We start from the raw sequence: 25,582 nt of genomic DNA, 5'->3' as shown, positions 1-25,582 counted from the left end.
TAACAGGAAGGAAGTAGGGACAGTGGGTACAAAAGCAGGTTGGGTTGAAGATTTGTTGGCAGGAAGTTGAAGTTGTTTCCATCAGATGGCTTGTATTTTCTCTGAGAAGAGTGAATAAGAAGAGAATGAAAGAAGTTTTGAGGACAGAAACAAAGATTTGAAATGATGCTTGCAGATATGTGGAAAGCAAATGATTCTAAAGAAATGTGGAAGACATCCAGGCAGTGTTGAGCCCAGGTGAGGTAGGTAATCATGAATTGCAGTCTGCCAGATTGCATACTTTTTCTCAGGATTGTCTTGGCAGCCTGGAGTGAACGCATGATATGCAAAATTGTTTTGACCCATGACTATAACAAAAGGACAAGGGGGAGAGGAAGTTGAGAGTATAAGTAAGAGCCTGACCGGAAAGATGGACCCAGGACTCAAAGTTGAATAATGTGCATACAAGAGAGAACTGATGAAAAGAGATAGTGTAGATGAGCCAATGGACTGGAGGCTCTGATGCAGTCAAGGAACAGTTGGGAAGGTAAAAGCGGAATCCCCAAGGATAGGAGGTGGTGGCCAGACAGGGAAGAGACTGAATCAAGACATTTTGGAGATGGGCAGTTTTGAGGGATAATGAATTCTAGGCTATAGCCATTGGAATAGATGGTTGAGTAAAGGCAGGGGGAAAGGTCATCAGCAATGTGGAGATGATGGAATTGAAAAGCCACATTTTGGAGAAGTCACCCACAAGGACACTGAAATCCACCAGGCTTGTGGCAGTAGAAAGAAGGCCAGTGGAAGGCAATGTAAAAGAAGAGTGGGAGGTAGGTGCTCAAATCATTTGCGAATGAAACGGAGAGGTAGATGTTGGAGCATCCTGGAGCTTCTGGTGGATTCCAATTTTCAAATATGTAGAGTTCTCAGAGTTTCATACACTTGACAAATTAAATTTCCTAAATCTTAGAGCAGTGCAGATCTAGATTTCTTAGAAGATGCCCTAATATATAGATTTCCTGGTATTTCATAATAAATAAAAGAACCTATATATTTGTAAATAGATCTTAGCAGATTGAAGTCATTTTTACGTCAGAAAAACAACAAATGTCTAAGCATTAACCACACACAATCCGAGTCATTCAAATCAAGAACCTTATAATTTTTGCCAAGATGAATCATCACCCAATGACATACCCAACTGGTCACCTCCAGCAAATCTCCAAACAGGTCTTTCCTATGATATGCAGGGTCTTTATCCCATGAGTCTTTTCTATTTCACATAAAGTTGTCCCCTCTTATCCACGGTTGTGCTTCCTGTGGTTTTGGTTACACGTGGTCAACCGTGGTACAGGAGCAGATGATCCTCCTTCTGACAGATTGCCGGAAGGTCAACAGCAACCGAGAGCTACATACAATGCCCGTGTCATCCACCTCACTTCCTCTCTTCACATGGGCATCGTGTCATCTCACATCATCACAAGAAGAACAGTACAATGAGATATTTTGAGAGAGACTACATTCACATAACTTCTATCGCGGCACATTGTCATAATTGTTCTGTTATCAGTTATTGTTGTTAATCCTTTACTATTTCTGATTTCTAAATTAAACTTTTTCATAGGTATTATGTATAGGAAGAAAACATAGTCTATATAGGGCTCCGTATGGCCTGCAGTTTCTGGCACCCACGGGGGGTGTGGGAATGTACCCCCTGTGGAGAAGGAGGGACTACTGCCTTACTATTGTGCTCAATCTCTTTCCTACATAGCAGGTAAATAGAAAATCAACAAGAAAGTGTTACCACAAGTATGAAATCTGTTGGTGACAGTAGAAGTCCCCAAGAAAACAGCAGTGCAAAAACTTAGCCTTTTCCTCTGATATTTGGCTCAATAATTATAACGGGTAATTCGCCCACCCTCATCTCAGCTGAGGCATCCAAGCATCAAGTATCTTGAGTTGCTGTTGAGGGAGGAGGATGGAGGCAGAAAATCATCTAAATCAGCACCACTCAGTGTGGCTGGAAGACCACTGCTGGTCCATGAAGTGTTTGCTACCCGTCTGTGGCAAGAACAGCACAGAAATGAAGTTTAAAAAACTTTACAGCAGGGCGACTGGATGGCTCAGTCGGTTAAATGTCCAACTTCGGCTCAGGTCATGATCTCCCCTTTTGTGGTTTGAGCCCCGCATGGGGCTCTGTGCTGACAGCTCAGAGCCTGGAGCCTGCTTCGGATTCTGTGTCTCCTTCTCTCTCTCTCTCTCTCTCTCTCTCTGCCCCTCTCCTGCTCGTGCTCTGTCTCTCACTCAAAAATAAATAAATAAACATTAAGAAAATTGAAAAAAAAACTTTATAGTAATCTGATAGAATATTTTTTTGTTAGAGCGAATCATTGAAAACAGGGGCTCGCATTCTGTATATCTTTACGTTATTTTTCATTTCATTACTTCCCTAGTAATTCTTTTGATTGTATTTTACTAAAATGTTGATCCATAATGAATTGAACTTCTTTAAAGATCGGATTCTTTACCAAAGACGGTTTGAGAAACTCAGGTTTAAATCACACTCCCCAGCTTATTCCCAGACTCAGGGAACCTCAGATTGGGAGAAAGAGGTAGTGAGATACCATTGGTGGAAATACATGGACTTAGACTAACCTGGTTCCAAGTCCCCACTCTACCACTTAGAGTTGACCCTAAAGAATTTAAAATCCTCCTCAGGAGGTACATATTGCAGCCATGCTTGGCTGCCATTGTCTTCCTGTCTCTGATTTTGTTCAGGTGTTGCATGTATGCACTTCAGGGGAGCAGGGCTTCTTCCAAGGTTATTGTTTCCCCCATCCAGTGACCGACTTAGGAATGGGTTTGTGATGTAACCTGGTCAGTGGGACATGAGGAGAGCTTGGATGACGGGCTACTGGGAAATATTCTTTTTCTTCTTAAAAGCAAGGAAACTAGGCTTTTTTTCTGCCTCTGGAGGTTTTCCACGTTTCAAGCCAGGAATTGCTGAAGCCTTCTCTGAGACCATGAGGGGACTCAGCCTGAGGAGATAAATCAACAAATGGAAAATGGCAAGCAGAATAACAGAAAGAAGTAAGTCCTTGGTAACTTTGTCAAACACATGAGTTAACCAATCCTAGATGAGAACTACTTCAGAATTTTCTATATATAAGATAATGATTTTCCTACTAAGTCACTGTTGATTGGGTTTCAGGTTACTCGCAGCCAAAAATATGTACAAAAGATATGCGTGAGCCCTTGGGCCATAAACAGTCAAACAACTCTAATCCTGGGGCTTCCCCTCCTCCCTTCCTCCTTCCGGGTAGCTAGCTGAGTCACCTCTGACTCGTCCACTGAACCCCAAATATTTGAGGGAGTTCAGGATGGTCAAGGAGTTCATTTCCCTTCACCACAGCACATGACTCCCTAGTTTCAGCCAATTCTCAGGCCAGCCGCCATGTCATCTTCTTCAATGTTTTCACCCAAGGAAACCAGACCTTTGTAGAGCTGTGTGCACACTGATGCTGTAAGTGAAATGTGTGAGGAACGCTCGCTTATGCCTCTGGCCCACATCTGCTTTCTCCCAGGGCTCTACCTTCTCACCCCCTTCTCCTGAGGTAGACTCTCCTTTGCATCTTCCACTTCCCTTTACAAAGGCCTCCTCTCCTACAAATCCTTCCACCGCAGTGGGAGACCAGATAGTTATTTCCATTCATTGAGCAAACCACTGAGCCACACATTTAGACAGTTGATGTTATTCTAGAAGGTTCTATCTTCTCATGAACTTCACATTGTCCCTCACACCTGACTACACCTTTGAGGGCAGGGAGGAGTCTCGCAGTCCTATATCCCTAATAGTATCAAGCACAGAGAAGGCATTATATAAATGTTTGAGTTCAATTCAAAAGAAGATTTTCCTTATAGTTACCAAATCACAGATATTTTGAGTTAGACACTCAAAGGCTCTCTTATCCACCTGCCACCCACAATCACGCTAACAGACGGACAAGAATTGTGATGCGTATACGTCAATATTTGCAATGAAACAGAACTCATTACGTGGTGTTACACCTGTTTCATTTCTGGACAGCTCTCATGATTGGAAATCTCTTTCGATTTTCTCATCAGGCCCAAATTTGCTTGGCTATAACTTACCTTCAGTTATTTAGTTACACTTTCTGGGATAAAACAGAATAAATATATTTCATTTTCATATGGATAGTCCTTCAAATATTGAAAGCAGCTATTATATCTATTCTCAGTCTTAATTTCTTTAAGTCAGCCGTCTTCAGTTACTCCAGTTATTATTTAAAATGTATGGTTTCCAGTATCTTTTCCATTCCTGCATTTTTTTTCTTGTATGCACTCATTAAGAAAGTCCTTTCTTTTTTAACCCTCACATATTAATTCAATATTGATTGGATTCTTACTATGTACCAGGTACACAGCAGAGAATCAGATGTGGAGCTTACAGACCCAGAAAGGAAGACAATTAAACGATGACAGTGAAGAACAAAGGGTGCCTGATCACTGTGTTGCACAACTTCGGGGGCACTCTTCACACACAATATGATACAAATTTCACCCCTTGGCGTTGTGCAACATGGTAAACCGGTAACTGATGGAAGCAAGCAAACTGGACCAGGAAAGTCCTCCCTGGAAGAAAAGAACATTTAACCTGAGACCTAAAATATGAATATCCATCAGTTAGGCAAAGGGGGAAAGGAACAATGTGCTGGGCCGAGGGAACAGCAGGTAAAAAGATGTGGAGGCGAAGGGGGAAGGTATGAGACTAAGAAGAGGGAATAGAGAGAATGAGACTTGAGAAGTAAGCAGAGGTCAGGCCATCCAGTTTCTATTAGGACACGTTAGGGAGGGTGACTCATATCCTAAAGAGAGTGGGAATCCATTGAAGGGTTTTAAGCAGGGAAATAACATGACTGTATTTGCATTGCAGCTGCTATGTGGAAAGTGGATTTGCAGAGGATAAGACCAGAGACTGGAAGACCGAATCAGAACCTGTTACAGTAATGCAGGTAAAAATACAATACAATACAATACAATACAATACAATAATGAAAAATCAGACAGTGACTTGCACAAGGATAGCAGCAGTGGGAATAAAAAGAAAACTACATAGACATATTTGTGCGGTCGGTCATGTGTAGTATCAATTAGATTTGATGACTGCGTGGACATGGAGGGTGAAGCAAGGAAGAAATCAAAGATATTAGACAAATGGGGAGATGGTGGTGCTATGGACCGAGACTGGAAACTCTGGAGGAGGTCCGGGTTTGCACAAATGAGGAAGATGAAGAGCCCAGTGTTGGATGTGTTCGGTTGACATACTTGGAGATACCTAAGTGGAGGCGTCTAATTAGAGTTCAGATGTATGCACCAGATTCTGGAGTCTTCAGTCTGCAAATGGTAACTGAAATCATGGGAAAGAACACCGACTCACTCAGAGAAAAATATGGAGAATGGGAAAAGACAGCTTAAAGCACTGAGGAATACCATCATTTAATGGGTGACTTGAAGTATCAGCCATGGAGGGCAAGGAGAACCTGCCAGAAAAACGGAAGGAAAAATGGAGCATGATGCATGGAAGTCCAGGGGAGCAGATGGGGCCGGGTACTGCTGAGAGTCCACTAGCTGTGCCTCCCTGGGCAGGTGAGACCTACTCACCGTCCCTGCCCAGGACCATTCATCACGTCACAGCCTCACCACCACCATGCAGATTCTTTAGCAGCAGCCATAGCACATTGTTGGCCATACCGTGTGTTGCATGTTGAATGGTGTCTCCCAAAAAGATATGTTCAAGTCCTAACCCTTCAGTATCTGTGAATGTGATCTTACGTGGCAGTAGTCTTTGCAAATGTAATCAAGACAAGGTCATGCTGGAGTAGCGTAGGCCCTAATCCAATGACAGGTGTCCTCATAACAAAAGGGAAACTTGGATACAAGGCGATAAACACACAGGACAGATGGCCGTGTGAAGACGAAGGCAGAATTGGAACTAGGCTGCCACACACCAACGAACAGCAAAGATTGCTGACAATAACCAGAAAGTCAAAGAAGCAAGGCCAGTTCTTCCCTAGAGCCTTTCGCAGGAGCACGGCACTGTATTTGCTGTATTGGCCACCTTGATTTTGGATTTCTGGCTTCTGAACTGTGAGAGAATACATTTCCATTGTTTTAAGCACCCCCACCCCCCGTTTGGGGTAGGGTTTTACAGAAGTTCTGGAAAACTAATACCCTGGGGTCAGCTAAAATTCCAAGTCTTGTTTAATTATGACCAAGTTACCTCATCCTTATCCTGTGTTGCACATTGAAGTTTTTAAAATTAAATATATGACTTATGTTTACCTATGTCTGCTTTACTCTTAGATATTTGGGGCAATTGATCTAGCTTTTGATACCCTTGACCTCTATACCTTTGCCCAGAATGACAGAACATTAAATATGGTACATCGAGGCAATAGCACATTAGATATCAATTAAGGTCCTGTTCCTAGCTGGAAATAATAGACAGCCATAGCTTATCTGCACATTGATCACATAAGACTTTCTCAGGTTGATCATGTAAGACTTTCTCAGACGCCTTGATGAAATCCAGACACATCAAGTCTACTGGAAGTCCAAATCTACTAGTCCAGGGACCATATAAATCAAGTAACTTGTCTAGACCAGAATGACCTCAAACCCACTTTCTCCGCTCAAGAGAGGCCCTGTGCAAAAACATCAGTTAATTTTGATGAGCGAACTTGAATTTCTCTACCCTAGCAATCTACCCCCCTGACTATGCTACTTGTTCTGTTCTTGCCTCCGCCTTCAGGCTCAAGGCAATACTTTGAGGGTCGTCTAAAATCTGACTCTGCCCCCACATGGAGAGACTCTTCCTGACTCAGTCGTCTCCCGAAGTGCAATCTGGGCCAATGGCTTCTGGAGCCTTGAAGGCAGGACCTAAACAGTGAACCTTTACTGGATCCTGGCAACGATTACTTCCTCTTCTACTTGCTCACACATCGTTGGTTTCATAGTCTGCCATCCTTTCCACTCCTAAGGTAAAAGGAAGCAGTGGGGAGCCGTTCACGGAAGAACTGAGAGTGAGAAATGGAGAAAGGAAAGATACACGCATATCAGGGTCAGCGCGTGTCCCTGAGGCTGACGCTTGTTAAGGAGGAGACAGAGCAAAAGCAACTCCGTGTTACTGCCAGAGCCCAGAGCTTCGGGTGAAATCGTGAATGTCTAGAAAGGAGGGAGGGTGGGGAAGTTGCTGACATACGTCTCCCTTGGACTCCGGTGACCCCATGACCGGAATATGTTTATTTGATGGCTGATTTTGCTGTACGGGGCTCTTTCTTTCCTCCCCTTCTCCTTTTGTTTCATAACACACGATAACACTCTCCTCCCTCCCTTCTTTTTTCCGTGGGAAAATACTAAGAATGAATAAAGTCATTTTAATACTATGAAACACGTAATCTATCATTCTAGAATCACAACATCTTTATTCTTGTATTCTGAATCAGATGGCCTTGCTATCTATAAGCTCTTTGCAGGAAGAGAGTTGGCCTCTTCTCTTGAGGCAGAAAGGAAAATAACCAGTCTTCTTCTTCTTTTTTTTTTTTCTTCTTAGATTTCCCCAAAGCGACTTAGGATATTGGAATTAATTAGACAGAATTCTTAGAGTCAGCTTTATCATGGGCACATTAGTTAAGATAACACTAGCTGCTGTAACAGATCAACCCTGAAATCTCAGTGACTTAATAGAAGTTTATTTCTCACTCATGGAGAGAATGCGTCTGGAGAGGGTAGCAGCGAGGTACAGGCAAGAATTCTGCTTCACCTTCACTCATGCTGATGGAGGTTGTGCGTTATAGTCACTCCTGAGACAGGATGGATTCCCCTCCCAACAAAACGCGGTTCAGATGCCAAGACTGGTGATGCCACACGCACACACACACACACACACACACATTCCAGGAGGGTATGGAAAGGTTTATTACTCACATAATGAGGCTTTCTTGGAGGGAGGAGGGCTGGTTCCAACAATGGCTTGAGCAAAAGCAGGGAGGGGCTACTGGTGTGGGGTTCATGGTCGTTGCGTGATGGGACTTGAGTAAGGATTCCCGGGTGCAGGCTGAGACTTGTGTGGTTTGAACTTCCGGTGAGTGCCACAGGAGGGGGCGCTCAAACTTCCCTTTCAGTTTTGAGGGGCAGAAAGGGAAAAGGGGAGTAGCGGGCTTGAGAGCCGTGAGCAGACATCAAAAATGGAGTCAAACTCTTAATTACACTTTGGGGCCCTCAGCTCCTGGACACAGCCGGAAGACAAGGGACAAAGATGTACGGGAGGTTTTAATAGGTCAGGCCTGAGAATGGTGGCGGCCCTTTCTCTTCGGCCACATTCCACTGATTAGAACCAAGTCACAAAGGAGCAACAAATATGGAAGGTACAAAAACCTTTAGTGAATAGCTTGCCTTTATCTGCCAAGCACCAATGGATCCAGATTTGTGGGGCCCAAAGCTTGAATAATTTAGAGGTTGTCTTTAAGAAAAAATAAATTAGACGGGGTGGCTGGCTGGCTCGATCAGTTAAGCGTCCGACTCTGGGTTTCGGCTCAGGTCACGATCTCACGGTTTGTGGGTTCGAGCCCTGCGTCGGGTTCTGCACTGATGGCAGGGAGCCTACTTGGAATTCTCTCTCTCTCCCTCTCTCTGCCCCTCCTCTGCTTGTGCTTTCTCTCTCTCTCTCAAAATAGATAAATGAACATTTTTTAAAAAGAAAAAATACACTAGAGGTTCGAGATGTCAAATTAAAAAGTAGTTTTTGCAAGTCAGGACACAGAAGCTGGGCTTCACCAGCTTCATTAGGTAAAGTTCTCTCGTTGCAAGTCATGGGGCAATTCTCAGAAGGCCATCACTGGCCACTCCCCAGGGTCACCCAGCGGGGAGCCAAAGGGAAGGGGCGTGGTTTCTGGTACATGCTTGTTACACGGAGTTACAGAGCTACAGAGGGAGTAAACTCAGGGCTGGTGACTCCAGCTACAGAGTTCATAGACTAGTCCAGAGCCTTTGAAAACAGTGCCAATGTGCTGTGAGAACTGGGGAAGAGAATATCGTTACAAATTTGCTATTAGCAGAAACAGCTAAAATGTTACCTCTTTGTGACCTTAAGAAATTATAGGGGCGCCTGGGTGGCGCAGTCGGTTAAGCGTCCGACTTCAGCCAGGTCACGATCTCGCGGTCCGTGAGTTCGAGCCCCGCGTCGGGCTCTGGGCTGACGGCTCAGAGCCTGGAGCCTGTTTCCGATTCTGTGTCTCCCTCTCTCTCTGCCCCTCCCCCGTTCATGCTCTCTCTCTGTCCCAAAAATAAATAAACGTTGAAAAAAAATTAAAAAAAAAAAAAAAGAAATTACATCCCCTTGGGTTTTGCTCTATATGTAGCTCTTCAGGGGTTTGGGGGCAGGGGTACTTTTTAAGCAAAAGGCTTGTTAGGGGTGAAGCACCAAAAATATGATTTGGTGTTCCATGATTCAGCAAATTTGAGAAACACCAGTATCCCTTTGCAGAGCTCCCGCCTAGAGATTTCTGTGTTTCAGAGATGCCCCCCGAATGTCCATTACTCAGCCTGCTTTCTGACTTGCCTGGGTGAGGGCATGGGATGGAAACCGGAGAAGAGCTAGGACCCCATAAAAATCATGACATACCACTTCCGCTGTAGGCTCCAGGAGCAAGGGACACGTCCCCGTGCCTGTGATAAGGCTGTGCCCCTGGACGGCACTCAGAACAGGTCCTTGCCAACACATGCGTGCAAGTGTCTAGACAGCGGCAGCCCTTTACAAGTCTGGGTTTCGGCTCTACTCAGATCCCTGGGGTAGGATCTCCTGCCAACACACATTCTACACTCCTCTCCTTACTTTCTCATTTTTCTTTTCTTCTTTCCTTGACTTTCTCATGTATTTTTCTCCAGCTATAGTATACTTCCCTGGATGCAATTTTGGAAGCTTCTACTTGGGGGAGAGTGGCTAAAAATAAAACACTAAAAACACAAACAAGTCATAAAGCGAAATAACCAACATTTGTTTAAAGGCTGTCATCGCCAAGTCTAGACAGAAGCCGGGTCATTAAAAGGATTTCTCAGGGCATGTTTTAGTCCCCAGCTTCATCCATCCACTCAGCCAGCATTTCCTGAGCTTGCTGTTCGGGTCGACTCCCCAACAGGGACTGGGGATGGTGCCTCCATGAGTCCACCCTACTCCAAGGGCGCAGGGCTCTCAGCTTGTCCCCTCCGGGCTGCAGCAAGGTTATGGGCAATTTGTCTGCAGCAGCCTCTGCTCAAGCCTGCTGGGGACACCGGGTTGAGGAATGAGACGGGTTGGAATGGTTAGTGCGGTTACTGCCACAGGACCCACTGAGGGCAGAACAAGAGGAAATGGGTTGAAACAGCAGCAGCAGGGATCTGGGTTTGACAGAGGAAAGGCTTCCCCTTTATCAGGGAAGGAGACGCTGTCTCAGGTGACGGGGGAGTCCCAAGCATCAAGGTGCCCGGCTCTGCCCTCCAGGAGGCCTTGCCTGGGTCTCAGAGCTCTGGGGACCAGTCCTGCCCCGAGCACGTGCTGCGGCGGTGGCCACGCCCTCTGGAACTTACTCATACACAGCCTGCTGCCACCTTGCACAGAACCGCCAAGTCAGGCAGGCAGAGGCTGGGTCTCCTGTGTCTTCCTTCTCTGCGAGGAGTACTGGATGCTGCTAGGTTCCCACCAACATCTCACAAGCATCTGAGGGCCTACTGTGTGCCAGGCACCGGCGATGAGTCCGTGAATAAAGCAGACTCAGATCTCTGCGCCCGTGGAGCTTAGGTTCCGCTGGCGATAAATAAGTTCCACAGGTTTCTAGAAGGGGATCAGATCTTTGGGGGGGAAACCTGAAGTAGGGTAGCATTTGGTGTGTACATTCTATTTCAATTAAAACGATTTTAAATGTAAGGCCACAGAGGGGAGTGGAGAGTAAGAGTGAGGGGTGGGGTGTAGGAGGAAAGACTGCAGTTTAAAATAGAGCTGTCAGGCTAGAGGCATCATAGAAAAAGTGATACACAGAACATAAAGGAAATGAATTGTGCAGATATCTGAAGGAGGAGTGTTCCATCTTGGGGGCGTGGGGACGGGGGGGAATGGCCTATGTGGTGCTGCCCTTCCAGGTCCACGAATGCTGTAGGCCTCTAAATTTGGCCTCAGTTGCTTTCACTGCCTCCTCTTTGCCTCTGGGAAGTGTCCCAACAGGCTACGTTGGGGTCCTATATCACAAGAGATTGTTTACGAGGTACTTAAGCTGACCTCAGTTTACAAATCTATAAAATGGGAATAATAATACCACTAACCGTATAGGGTCAGAATTCAGAAGAAAAGAGGGATGTCTGGGTGGCTCAGTCGGTGAAGTGTCCAACTTCGGCTTAGGTCATGATCTCATGGTTCCTGAGTTCGAGCCCCTCAGGCTCTGTGCTGACAACTTGGAGCCTGGAGCCTGCTTTGGATTCTGTGTCTCTTCTCTCTCTCTGTCCCTCCCCTGCCCACACTCGTCTCTCTCTCTCGCTCTCTCTCTCTCTCTCTCTCCCTCTCCCTCTCTCAAAAATAAACACTTAAAAAAAAAAAAAAAGGGAAAGAGAAGGGACAGTCCACAAAGGGGACCAGAGGTCTCTGAACAGGACTGAGCAGTGTCTTCACCTGGTTCACATTCGCTATGTGCCGGGAACTGGGCTCAGGGTTTCCACTGATTAGCTGGTTAACTGTCACAGAAGCGCCGTGATGGAGATGCACTCCTGCCACCATTTTGCTAATGGGGGTGGAGGCTCACAGAAGCCGGTGGCCTCAGCCCGCACGCGGAAGGGGCGCAACGTGGTCTGGGCCTACGGGAGTCCAGGGCTCCAGCCTACCCCACCCGGCAAGCCTGACCCACATCACTGCAACTGGGTCTTTTCTGCAAGAGTGAGCAGGGAGGACCGGGTTCAGAAACCCAGACTAGAGATAACGGCTCTCACGTTTCCTCCCAATCAGCTCTGATCTCTGCGGCCTCCTGTGAGGGGGTATGACCCAGTGGTTTTCTTCGCCAAATTCTTATGAGAATAATACCGCTGAAATCGGGGGCCTGATTAATTTTGGCAACTGTGGGAGGGGAGAGAAGGTACACATTCTTAGAACCGGGGCGAGGCTGGGCTGGCGGGCCCCACTTTCGGCACATTCTAGATGCCATGGGCTTGGGAGTTTCGAGAGAAACCCTGTGAGTCACCCTCACTTCCCATGGCCCCTGTTTCACTTGAAGGCACACTGCCTTCCCATCATCACCCCCTGGCCCCCAACTCTGCCGGCCACCAACGCCCTCCAGTGACACACCCAGCTGCTCCCCGTCCCAGCGTGAGTGGGGGTCCTTTCTGCTAGGTCACAGAGCCACAAACCCACTAGCCCAAACATCCCCGCAGCAGCCGATATAGAGGCCTCCCGGGTCAACCCAAAGCCACGCAGTGTAGATCACCTTTACTCTCCTCTAGTTAAAATCAATCCACTCACACCGATGCTACAATAACAGGACTACGACCTGCGATAGAGAGTAACAATGAGTGCTAACTATGTGCCAGGCATCATTTCCATGAGGTAAGCGATATCATGGTGTTAGTCTGGGTCCTCTGAGAAGGAGCTGCCCGAATGGGATTGAACTTGCAAGGGGTTTGCTTAGGAGAAATGTATTCATGAGACAAAAACATGGGGGGAGCCTGGTCAAGCTGGGAGAGCCATCAGACGATGGCCGACCCCAAGGAGGAGCAAAGGAGAGAAAGTTGGATGTGCGGTCTAAAGAAGTTTCCCCAGAGTTGCCAGAGAATCCTCAAACCAAAACCAGCCATCACTAGAGTCCCGGTTTCCCCAGGAACTGGGGTACCTTGGCCTCCCTGCTGGGCCCAGCCATGGCTGGGGCAGATGGAGGGAAACACGGCCTGAGCGTAGATGAACAGTGGATTTCAGAGCACAGCAGCTGGGGCCCTTCGGTTGGTTATGCGGTAATTGGAGGACTATGAGGCCCATCCTCATAATGAGTATGTATTGTTTTAAGTATTATTAAGAACTTTTGTGGAGTGCCGCAATTATTATCCCCATTGTACTGGTTGATAAACTGAGGCTCCATAAAGTCAAGTCACCTGAACATACTTTGAACCCAGTTCAGTTAACTCCAAAGCTCTCTCCCGCACAGTGTGCATCTGAGCTATTGACCACCGCATCCCAAACCTGATTCCTCAGACTCCATAATCAGTGGAGGGCTGGGCACACCATGAGTGTCCCATAAAGGTTTCTGGGGGTAATATGGTTGAGCTCTTGCCTAAGAAAAACTGCTTGCAAGTCTCCTGCGTCTGCCCCAACACCTAGAACTCTGAGCCTGAGTCACCTTCTTCAGCATGTGCCTTTGTCCCCAACCAGAGAGAGCCCTCGCCGGGAAACTCCCATGGAACTTGGGGCCTCGCTTACGGCACCTGCCAGTCTGCGTTGTGTCAAAGTCATTTGCACACCGTCATCTCCATGGTGTTCCCACCAGGGGCTTCCCAGTCTGGGGAGCCGATCAAGTAACATGCTCAAGACCAAACACCAGCTGAGTAAGGCTGAACCTCAGATTTGTTTTTGAGCCATTCTGCCTGTACACCCAAAATAGATGCAAATAGGGGCGCCTGGGTGGCGCAGTCAGTTAAGCGTCCGACTTCAGCCAGGTCACGATCTTGCGGTCCGTGAGTTCGAGCCCCGCATCAGGCTCTGGGCTGATGGCTCAGAGCCTGGAGCCTGTTTCCGATTCTGTGTCTCCCTCTCTCTCTGCCCCTCCCCCGTTCATGCTCTGTCACTATCTGTCCCAAAAATAAAAAATAAAAACGTTGAAAAAAAAATAAAATAAATAAAATAAAAAAAAAACAAAATAGATGCAAATATCTGTAACTGGGCGAGCAGAGCCACTGATGTGGGGAGAGGCTGAAGGAATCCCCCTTGCCCCTCCGCATCTGATTCTTCCAGTCGCCCACAGTGCAGCCGAGGGTATATATCTATGTTTTGGGAAGTGCTTCAAATACCCTCTTAATCTCAGCTGACTTATTCTATCCCCAGATTGCCCCACTGCTGACAGCAAAGTCATTCATGGCCCTGTCATTCAGCAAGCAACATGCAAAATGCATTGATTCATAAATTGACAGTGTCTTTTTGGGAATGCCTACCAAAACATAAAATGTACGTATCCTTTGACCTAACTTGCACTTCTAGGAATTTATCCTACAGAAACCCTCACACATGTGCACAGAGATGTTGTACAAGATGTTTGCAACATTAATACTAATAGTTTTAAAAAAAGGCAACAAATGAAACGTCTGCCCACCATCAGCAGATAGTTAAATAAATTGTGGCTCATCTCTACCATGGCATGCTCTATAGGTGTTGTAAGGGTTCTGGGGCCCCTGGCTGGCTCAGTTGGTAGAGCACATGACCCTTGATCTTGAGACTGTGAGTTTTAGCTCCACGTTGGGTGTAGAGATTACTAAAAAAGTAAAGAAAAAAAAACTTTAAAATATTGGGGAAAAAAAAAGAATTCGATGGTTCTGAGTTCAGCCTCACTCAGGTAGGCTAAGTTTAAAAAGCAAGTTGCATGTTAATTAACAGGGATGAAAAAGCTCTGGAGACGGGATGTACAACAATGTGAATATACTTAATGCTATTTAACTCAACACTTAAAAAGCGGTGGAGATGGGGTATTTTATGGTACGGGTATTTCACAATTTTTTTAAAAAAAAGCAAGTTGTAGAACATACCTAATGATTCCATGTGCACTTGTGATAGCCCTCAAAGAAATTCCTCCTCTGTGTTTATAAGGATATATATGTATGTAGATAAATAGAAATTTTGGTAAGGCTGGAAAAAATCAAAATCAAACCGAGCTGTTGAATGAAGTTATTTCTGGAGAGGGAGCTGGCGTGGTCGGGTGGGGAGAGAGGTTGTAACCAACTTTCACATTTCACTCTGAATGCATACACAATCACATGTGCATGTAATTTCTTTGCTGTTCGAATTACTAAAATTACTTGTGTTGATTGCTCTGTGGATGCATTCATCCACCCGACAGATCCCAAGCACCTATGTGGGGTCAGCTGCCGTTTTCAGAACTTGGAATAAGCAGGTCAGGCTGATTTCTCATCCTTCACTCTTCCTTGCAGACCGGCTCAGAGAATGGCCTGTCCCCTCGTGCCTTCAGCCCCGGTGGGGAGGCTGTGGGTGCAGCCAATAGGGTCAGAGTCTCACTATGAATGAGGACCATTACTTAGAAGAGGTTTCTGACCTGAAAAGGGAGATAGCTGAGTGCCAGAAAACCATAGGCCCTTCTGGGTCTTACTGCAAAAAACCAGGTCTCCCTGTACCACAGGCTGTAGGCACAGCTAACTGAGGTCTGGGGCTCAGACTTAGAGGAGATCGTGGTTTCTTTGAAAAGCAAACCTCTGACTGGTGTATTTGGAACCACAGGTCTCCAAATCAGAGGGGGAGGGCTGGGAGAACTCGGCTTATTCTGAAACTTGAAGCCTCATAGCCCCTGGAGGCTGGAGTTCTTTGAGGAACAAGATCCCCCAGCTGCCTGGACTGAGGAAGGACTGCGAGTACGTTTCACTTGCTCGCAGACACCAGCGGCCTCAGCTCTCCACCGGCTTGGACTTGGGCCAGAGCCACCCAACCCCAGGGACTCATTTGCATAACCTCTGTAGATAACTGTGCATCTCGGGGCCCCAGAAACGCCGCTCTCCCGGGATCCGAAAGGTTAAGACCGGTATTTGGTCACACTGAGCCAGAGGGACTGAAACAGAACCCAGGGGGAGGACAAGGCTCCTGGAGGGGGAGAGTGAAGGGGGAAAGCCAGTCCCAGCATTTCCCTTGCAAATCCTGGCAGAGGTGTCGCGAGGAGTAGGAAACTTCACTGTCCCACGGAGCAAGAAAGTTATGCAAACAAATGCATTTGCATGGCAGCCCAGGCCCCTAAAAACGACTTACCACACACAGGTTCCGACAGCCCAGCCCCACTCACCCCTCCCCACCTGAGATCCTGCAGGCTTCACAGCCAAGACTTCCTGGCCAGAGGCTCTGGGTAGTCTTTCCCCCAGAGTAACAAATATGCGCGCCGGCGCGCGCGCCCCCCCCCCGCCACCGCCAGAGGGTGGTTGTACATTCCGAAGTAACCCTAGGTTTGAGACGTTGGTGTGTGAAAAACAAAAAGTGTGGAAGCTTAGGTACATTAAAATTGGAGCTCTGGCTTTTCAGTGACAGAGGGGAGCAAGGAAACCCTCGACAACCACTGCTCCCAGTTTCCCAAGAGGGGCCCCCAATTACAAGTCACATTAGCCTGTTTTTATAACAACTTGTAAAATGGGTAACTAAAAATGATCTAAGTTTAAGGCTTCTTTAAAAGTTAATGGAGAACAGAGGGGAAATCCCAGTGGGGCTCTGTTCCCAAATTCTGGTTTGGGGGAAGGAACCACAGTAAATGAGAGGAATCCAAGTTGGAGGGGTGCGGAAGAGAAAAGGGGCAGAAAAACGCTGAGGCGGGGGCGGGGGGGGGGGCGGGAATCAGACTTCCCTGCAGACCGACCGGTGGGGGTCAAAGGTCAAGCTGCAGTGGTGCAGACAGCAGCTCAGACCAAAAGATGGAAGGAAGGGGTGAACCTAGACTCAGAGAGGAAAGATGTGGCTCTTGCCGAGACCAGAGTGGAAATCTGACGGGAAAACCTACCCCTGTGCTCTTCCCTCGTGGTTTCTGGTCAAACCTGTCCTCCCACAGCGAGCTCCAAGGGCATTTCAGAGGAGGCGCACCAGGGTCTCTCCCAGAAAAGCTCCACAACCACCTGTCCATGAGGGCTGGACACACATCTAACGCATCTATATCTCCCCGAAGTCCTGAGCACTGGGCCTGGCATGTAGCAGGTGCTCCAGAGGGGCTGAGTCGGAGGGTGGCGCCTTAACTTTGGGAGCACGGGGAGTCTTCTCCAAGAGTGGTTGAGCCGAGGAGGCCAAAAGTACAGGCCACCCCCTTGTCCACCCACGGATAGAGCCCCTACTTCTCAAAGTCCTGGCAAGGCCACATGCGATCGTCACGCGCCTCAGCGGGGGTAGGACTGATACTGTCCCCAGGATAGGCAGAGGTGAGGGCTTTTCCCGGAGGACAAGGATTCGGGGTGTGCTTCACCTGACCTCACTCATCCCTCCAGTGCCAAAACTTTTGGGGGTGCTGAAAGGCTGTCCCGGGGCCACCTGGGCTCGGATGATAACCGCCCTCGCTGTCTGGGACAGTTTTGAATGGATAGATTCAGACCCCAAAGTCTGTGTCCAGGCCAGTGGATGCAGAGAAAGGACAAAACAAGGCCTCCCAAGGTTGCATACTGAGTAGGACCTGGGTCCTACACGTGGTTTTTCCCAAAGCACAGTGCATAAGAGTGTGTGCCTGGGTATTTAGCGATTCAGGGCGTTGGGTGCTCTCTTCACACTGGTCTGACTGCAGGGAGGGGAAAGGTAGATGAATTTGCCAGAAGGCTCCCCCAGAGCCGGAGCTTGGTACTCCTTCTGAAGAGTAGCTACTTCCAAACTTGGCCAGTCCCCCCACCACCACCACCCACCCCCGCCCCTGGGGTGGCTGAGCCCCTAACTGTGGGCTTCAAGAGTCAAAGGCAGGAAGGGGCTGCACTCCTGGGGCCCAGGGCACAGAGGCTGCCCCCCAAGTTTGCTCCCACACCCACTGGGGCCCAGCTGGGGAGTGCCCAGCAGGTTTGTTTACATTTACCTGCGGGAGGGCGGGCACTTTCCCCAGCCTCACCAACCCCATCCTCCTCCCCTGAATAACTGAATTTCCTTCACACCCTGAGCTGGCACTACCCACTCGTCACTCACAGCCCTCCACAGCGCTTCCTGTCTCCAACCAAGTCAAAGGAAAACCCCAAATTTACTGTTATTGTTTACCAAACCAACTGCCTCCTCAGCCCAAGGCACACACATCTTCAAGCTGAGGGCAGGATAGACCCAGCCTAGACCAGTGACCCTGCTCCAAACCTAGGGCTCCCTGTGTCCTCTGGACGGTGGGATTCATAAAGGCCACCTAGTGCCTTACGAAGCATTAAAATCCATGATCTCATTAAATTCCTCACAGTAGCCCCAGGACACAGGCACGTCACCCCCATTTCATACAAAAGGAAACAATTCCACTCAGTGGAAGGGAATCCAGTCTCGCTCTTGGCTCCCCCGCCCCACTTTCTTATCAAGAAACTTGGGGGAGGGGGGCAGTATTTGGTTTTATTTGTTCAAGGAACTCTAAACTTGGAAGCTGGAGTCACAGGTGAGATTCGCCACTGCTTAGTTGTGAGGTCTCGGCAGAGTCATTTTACTCTGTGAGGCTACGTTTCCTCAGGTAAATAAATTGGAGACTAGTCCTTAGACCCTCTTTACATCTTACAGCACTTAAGGGCATTCAGGAATCACACCGCTCCGTCTTTTGCACCCCAGGAGGCCAGCATTTGTCATTAGGTCAAAGTTCCCTTTCCCATCCCACCTGGGAGTTTAGCAGGAGAGTCACAGAGCCACCCGTGTGTGGCTCAGGGGCATGGGGAGGAGTGCAAAGGCATGGGCGGGCCCCATGCATGAAGCCGGGCCCCTCGGGGCCCTTCACCCCAGCCATCCTCCCTGAATACCAACTCCATGCTGGACGGTCTCTGGCCACAAGCGTCCTGAGCCGGGCTGACCCAGACAGAAGAGGCAGCAAACACGAATGTCAACGTGTGGGGACAAGAGGATGAGAAAGCTGTGGGACAGGCCTCTGTGGCAAAGCAGGTGCCTTGCAGATGCCACATCCTGATCCTTGGACCTAAGAACCCTGCAGATAGAATTAAGGTTAAGAGCCTTGTGATGGGGAGATTATCCGGGATGATCTGGGTAGGCTCAGTCTCATCACACAGGTCACTAAGAGTGGAGGTCAAAGCGGGGACAACAGAAGCATCGGAGGGATGTGACGTTGCTGGCTTTGAAGAAGGGAGAAAAAAGTCACTAGCCAAGGAATGCAGAAGCCTTTTGAAGCTGGAAAAGGCAAGGCAACGGAATCTTCTAGAGCCTCCAGAAAGGAATACCGCTGTGCTGAGACCTTGATTCTAGCCCAGTGAGACCCTATCAGACCAGTGACCTGTAAGATATTACATCTGTGCCGTTTTAAGCCATGGAATGCATCAAGGACTCAACAGAAAAGGGATATGGCCTCCAAAGACAACGGAGCTCTGACCATGTCCTTCTGCCCTCTCACCCTGGTTCCCCTCCTATCTGCCCTCAGCTCCTCTTCCCCCAAGTTCTCGTCACTTCTGACACTTGTGTCAGCGCAGAGAACACAACTGGATTTCTCTGAACACAAAAGCTCATGATGGTTCACCTGAGCGGCGGTTTCTAGAACACTGAGTGGGGTCTCAAGCTAGGAACTAGCCTCAACAATCCATTCAGGGGGTATAAAGTGGAGGTCGGGGGTCAACAGGGGCTTCCCTGCCTGAGCCCACCAGCCTGAGCAGTGGAGCTGTGATCCTGCTAATGACTGAGGGGATAAGCAGCCCCCCCCCCCCCCCCAGGCCTTTGGATCCGGAGTTCTAGTCCAAACCAGTTCGCCGTGTGAGCTCCAGTACATTTTTGCGCCCTCAGTCAGTTCCCTCATCGTGAAGCAGGGGTAACCACCCTGCCCTGCGTTTCTCCCCAGTCAGCTCTGAGGTCCATGTGAGAAGATGGGAAGTTAACTACTCGGGTGCACTGTGTTTCCTCTCCTTTCCTGAAAGAGCAATGGGGTCAGTAGACCAGTTTCTACCTTAGGCCCTACTGCAAGCCAATCCATGGTGTGACCCCAAACATCCCACCTCTGGGCCTTGCTAGTTTCATCCGTGAACTGGCGGGAATTGGGTCCTGTGAACACGGAGGGCTCTTCCAGGTCAATGTAGAGTATTTTGGTTTAAGCCTAACCCCTATCGCCCCCTGCTGGAACTCTCAGGAACGACACCAACCTGCTCCCCTGGTCTCTCCCAGGGTTTGAAACAGGTTCCTCCCATCCCAGGCCAGCAGGGCCCCTCAGGCTGAGGAGGCCAGCACCTGGCTGTGGCTAAACAGGTCAAAGAATCAAGTACTGAGAAAACAGCTTCACTCCTGATTCAGTATTTCGCAAAAGAGCATGGGCCCCCCACCCCTTGTTGTCACCCCACGCTGCTATAAAGGACAGCAGCATTCATGCCCCTACACCAGACACATCCTGGCCAGACCCTGGACGGGACAGGCGCTGGCTCCCACTCACCCCGGAGGCCCTCCCGTCCTCTCCCCTGCCAGGACACCCAGACTCTGCCCTCCCAACATACAGAACCATCTCCATCTGTGGGAAGAAGAGAAATGGGGGGAGGGGGGTAGAAGGGCTGCGCCCCATGAAGGAAGAGCAAGGAAACCTTTCAACTATTAAATCTGTTTAGTAAAGACAGTTTCGCTCATACAAAACATCAATAGTTTACAACAATCTGAGTGCTGGACACACCATCAGAGACAGGGAAGCGCTGCAGGCCCTCCGAGAAGGGCCTTCCCCTGTGCCCAGAGAAGAGCCGGGGGGCTCCTCCACCACCTTGCCCCTGAGGGAGACGAAAGCTGAAGGATTACAGCCCCGAAGACCATGGCACAGAGGACGTCTCCCCAGGTTGCTCATTAACACTGGGGGGAGGCCCTCCCCACCCTCCCCTCACTGGCCTGGATACGTGAAGCTGAGCTGTTTGGGGTAGGGAAAGTGGCCAGTGGGGACGGGGGGGAAGAGCCGGAACATCTTTGGTGTGAAGGATCCCCCCCCCCCCCCCAACACACAACAGCACTTGAGTGGTGTTGCCTTTGCCCGCATGGGGTGGCTCGCCAATGCCTCCAGAGCCCAGGAGAGAGACAGCAGAACGCAGAAGCTGTGTATCACTTCTAGACTGCCCAGGCTCACCCACGCGGGCAGAGGGGAGGCCTGTTAAGAAGTGGCTAAAAATGTAGGAAAACTAAACAAGAGTGGGTTAAAAATGGCAGGAAGGAGAAGTGGAGAGGCCACTTGGAAGCTAAGCGCCTCAGAGGACGAGGACCAGCACTAACTAGGGAGCAGGGGGTGAGGATGGGGGGTGGTCCAGTCTTCCTGATTGTTGTGCCAGTGCCTAAGTCACTCCTCTCTGCCTCCCAGAACCGGCTAACGGGCAGGCCACGGAGGGCCTGGCCCAGAATCTGGATAGGCTTCTCAGGCACTTTGGCAGACCCAACATGGGCACGGCAGGCCCAGGGAGGGTGAAGGCTCTTGAGCCACAGCAGGGCCCCTCCCTCTGCAGCCCTGCCTGCCCCTGGCCCCTCAAATGCAGTCCCAGACACAGATCCGGGCACACATACACATGTGCGTGCACACACACACACACACACACACACACACACTCACACTCGCCTCTGTGCGTCTGGCACACGTCTGAGGGCTCCAGCGGAGGTGGGTGGCATCCCAGCCCCGGCCCTGCATGGCTTCGAGCTCCCAGAATGCCTCGGCCAGCAGGGACCTCAGGCTGTAGTGGGGAAGGACAGGGCAGTGGGACCACACAGCGACACGCCCTAGAACAGTTTCCACAAATACCCTTTAACAAACCCCAAACCCTTGCACGTCCAGAGGAAGGGGTTTGGGGAACAGGAGGGCAGAGTGGGGCAAGGAACAATAAAAGAAGTTTCATAAAAATTCTAAGTCAAATTACTGACAGAATTGCAAAATGAGCACGGGTTCAAGAGCATCTTGCTCCCTTCTCTCTCCACGCCACCCCCAACCTCCCGGTCTCCCTGTCTCTGAGGTGGCCATTCGTTTGGAACCAAAGGCAGGATTCAGCCTCGGATGGGGCTCCGGACTCCATGCCGCCGAGGAGGAGGGGAGGCGGAAACGGGACAGTTCTGTGTCTCTTCGTTTAAAAAATATATCCAGGTCGAGAGTTATTGCTTGCCCTGCCGTGCAGTGGGATGGGCTCAGAGGCTCAGTGAGCGAGGGCCGCGGCCTCCAGGGCCCGAGCTTTCTTCCGCCTCTTCAGAAGGAGAGGATTGGACGCATCTTCAATCTTTTTTATCTTGATCTGCTCGTAGTCGACGCGCATTGTGGCCAAGGCACTGGTCATCTCCTCCTGGGGAGGGGAGGGTTTCACGGAGGGGGAGACACGGGAGACAAGAGACACGAGGGCAGGGGGAGGGCGACGGGAGGTGGGAGCAGAGAGGAGAGGCTGCTTAGTTGGTGGGTCCAGGGCCGACAGCGGCCTGGGCCCCGGCGTGGGTCACCAGAGCCTGGGCACGGCATCCTGCTGCTCTCCCCGAGCCCTCCAACGACCCCACAGGAAGGCAAGAAGAGGACCAGGAGTCCCGTGAGCTCCAGCCTGTCACTAGCTGCGTGACCCTGAGTAGTAGCCTTTGGGGTCCCTTTGGTGAGCGGTGGGCTTAGCGGGAATAAACGCAGAGTCCCCGGCCCGCAGCCTGGCCGGGGAAGTGGCTCAGAGTCACTGCTCTTGTTCTAACACAGATCCCCGGGGTGAGCGAGCGCAGACCCAAACTCCCCCCACCCACGCCTGGGCACCCCTGGCGAGCCGCCTCCCCCAGCCCCTCGCAGCCAGGACTTCCCTCACCTTGACATCCTCCCACCGCTCCTTGTCCTCCTTCAGGACCCGGCTGGTGTGCAGTGGGGTCTGAGGGACCTTTGTGGATTGCTGATGGGGAGAAAAGGAGTTTAAGCGACAGCCTGGGGTGGGGCACAGTGGTGGCTGAACCCTCACCCTGAGGGACGGTTCCCATGGACCCAGGTCTCTCCGGCCTCCACCAGGCTTACCATGATCCAGGGGTGGTTCATAAACTCCGTGATGGTCATCCTCTGCGTGGGCTCTGTTTTCAGCAGGTTCCGGATAAGCATCTTCACTGGGGGGTGGGGCGGTGGACAGAGACAGTTCAGGGGCCACTCTCCCTCTTCTGCCTCTTCCCAAAGTTTGCAAGGTGAACCCAGATTTGGGGGTGGGGGTGTTGCATGGAGGCAGACTGCCCAAGGAGCTGCTGAGGGCATGACGCCTGCACCGCCTGATAGGTTACGTGTGGCCCCACAGCCCTGGCCCTGCGCCAGGCCCTTCACACAGACAGGACGCACCCAGCGGGCACAAGCACAGGTACAGACCCACTGCCACACCACCCCCACGAGCGGGACACCTACATGCACACACGCTCACGTGCCGGCCTGGGGTCTTTACCTTCCTCTGACACTTCGGACCATTCTGGGTTGGGAAATTCATACTGGCCCATTCGGATGCGAGTCTTCATGCCCGGAGAGATGGCAAGACCATGGTTGGAGTAGAAGGGGGGATACCCACACAGCCTAAACCACGACGCGGGAAGAGAGGGATAGCGCTGGTATTACGTAGGGGGCCTTGCACCAGGAACAGGCTGAGAAACGGGCTTCTTCTTGTCAAGGTCACCGAGAAATTGGAACTCATTGATTCGGGCACAACGTATGAAGTCAAGACCAGGGCCCAGAAATCCAGCATGCGGAGTATCTAAAGCACAGTTTCCTGCCCATTTATCAGTTTATAGCCACCGCTTGGCTACCAGAATCCAATAAGCATTGAGAGAAGGAGACGTGCCGGGGATTCCCAGGGAAACCCCATCCAGAAGGGGACGCTGACCTTCACTCCTTCCTCTTGTCCCAGAGAGGTACAGGCCTCCTTCCACCCCGCTGCCCCAGCCCAGCACCCCCCCCCCCCACCTCTCCCTGGCACACTCACAGGATGTACATGATGACACCCAAGGACCACATGTCACAGGACTTGTCATACTTCTCTGGACCCAGCACTTCCGGAGCTGCAAACCAAAGGTCCCTGTGGGTGGGTCTGGCCCTGGGAGCACTGTGCTATCTCCCATTTCTCTGTGGAACATGTTCTCCCTCCCAACCCTTCAGCCCCTCATGATGGTCCTGGAGCTGGGGGTGGGAGGGGGGGGGCAGCCATCACCCAGTGCTGGGATTGGGGGTGGGGAACAGACCCTCCTCCAAGAGGAGCCCTGGGGCTAGAGTCTCGAGACCGAAACAATTCCTGAACTGAACAGCCTTGTCAACCCACGCTGTCCATTTAATTCGACAAACACGTTCGGAGTGTTTATTCTGTGCCAGTCAGCTGGGGCCCCAGAACCAAATCTGTGTCCCAGACTCCACTGGGAATCTGATGGCAAGGACCGACCTTCTTGGGGAAATCACACGTGGGCACAAAATCCTGCCTATACTCTCAGAAAATTTCCCATAATGCCTCAACCCCAGCTTCACTCTGACGAGCCCTACTTGTGGTCAGGTCACATCAGAACCAGCTCCAGAAAGGGTCAGAGGACATGATTCTCCCAGGACCGGTGGCACCGAGAGCTGGAGGGAGGGTGTGAGAGCAGCCCTGGGGACAGATGGGCACCCCAGGCCTCCTTGGGACTTACCCACATAGTACGGCGTATAACAAGGAGTGGTCAAAGAATTGTGGCTGGTGGTTTCCTTGGCAAAGCCAAAATCGGTGAGTTTCAGAATGGCATTGGGCCTTTTGGAGGTGTATAGGAGGTTCTCAGGCTACAGAGAGAGAGACAGAGAGAGACAGAGAAACGGCAACTCTGCTGAGCCTCTGAGGGGCTATGAGAATCAGAAGGGTGACGTTCCTGTCTTCCCTCCTCCATTCAACAGTCATCAACAATCAGGCGGGCATACACGACCAGGGGTCTGCCTTCTGAGAACTTACAGCGTGCTTGGAGACAGGAGACTAACACAGACAACCACGAGCAAACACCACAGGGACACAGGAACCAAAGGTGAGGACCACAGGGCTGGGCACAGCCACAGGCGGCTTTGCTCCTGGGTTTGGGGGTGTGCCCAGAGCGGGCAGGCCCCGTGGGGCAGAGAATGGCACCCTGCCCTACTGTGCCCTCAGGAGCCAGGCAGCAAGGCTGCAGGACACTCCTGGGAAGGACAAACCTTCCCAGGGTCACCGCGGTCCCACGGCTGCGGCCCTCCGCAACACTCAGTCAGGGGAAGGGGCGGCAATAAACGGCTGGTACCTTGACATCCCGATGGGCAATGTTGATTGAGTGCAGATACTGGATGGCCTCACCGATGCTCTTCATGATTTCTGACGCTTCTGTAGCCGTGAGAGGTGGGAGAGAGAAAGAAGGTCACAAGATGCATTGTCGGGTTTGAAACCCTGCCCCCCGCCCCCCAGTGCAGCCCCAGACTCCCTACGTCCACCACCCACCCTAGAAACCAAGAAATGGGGAGCGGTCACGTTTCAGCTGCGGATGCCAGCCTCGGCAACAAGCTGGAGGAGGCCGTGGGCCTCGGCATCCCTCCTAGAGAGCAGGCGCTGCAGAGGCCCCCTTCCCACACCCCTGCCTGCCAAGGCCCGTCCCCACAACAGACCCTTTCTACCTCTTTCTGTGAACGCTTGGTCTCCTCGGTCCTGGATTCGGCTAAAGAGCTCTCCGCCATCCAGACTGAAACAAAGCCACAGTCAGATCCGACGGGTA

The 25,582-nt window shown here is 50.4% G+C and overlaps 1 protein-coding gene across 2 annotated transcripts in view; it reads right to left on the bottom strand.

The window, feature by feature from the left end:
- Positions 1–20,477: 20,477 nt before the first annotated feature.
- MAPKAPK2 (MAPK activated protein kinase 2) overlaps positions 20,478–25,582 on the bottom strand; it is a 44,417-nt gene continuing 39,312 nt past the window's right edge. The window contains exons 3-10 of one of the 2 annotated variants that reach the window (XM_040463539.1): positions 25,476–25,549; positions 25,118–25,197; positions 24,509–24,635; positions 23,818–23,893; positions 23,287–23,411; positions 22,878–22,963; positions 22,678–22,758; positions 20,478–22,185 (exon numbers count right to left, since the gene is read on the bottom strand). In XM_040463539.1, coding sequence (XP_040319473.1) covers positions 22,042–22,185; positions 22,678–22,758; positions 22,878–22,963; positions 23,287–23,411; positions 23,818–23,893; positions 24,509–24,635; positions 25,118–25,197; positions 25,476–25,549 — 793 coding nt within the window. In that variant the 3' untranslated portion in view covers positions 20,478–22,041. The remainder of the gene's footprint in view (positions 22,186–22,677; positions 22,759–22,877; positions 22,964–23,286; positions 23,412–23,817; positions 23,894–24,508; positions 24,636–25,117; positions 25,198–25,475; positions 25,550–25,582) is intronic. The other variant, XM_040463540.1, reaches the window with a different exon arrangement.

This window comes from Herpailurus yagouaroundi, unplaced genomic scaffold, assembly GCF_014898765.1.
Source record: "Herpailurus yagouaroundi ecotype Mexico unplaced genomic scaffold, PumYag 403, whole genome shotgun sequence".
In the NCBI taxonomy this organism is placed as follows: Eukaryota; Metazoa; Chordata; class Mammalia; order Carnivora; family Felidae; genus Herpailurus; species Herpailurus yagouaroundi.
Note: the sequence above shows the minus strand (reverse complement) of the source record. Positions and strands in the feature narration are given on the sequence as shown.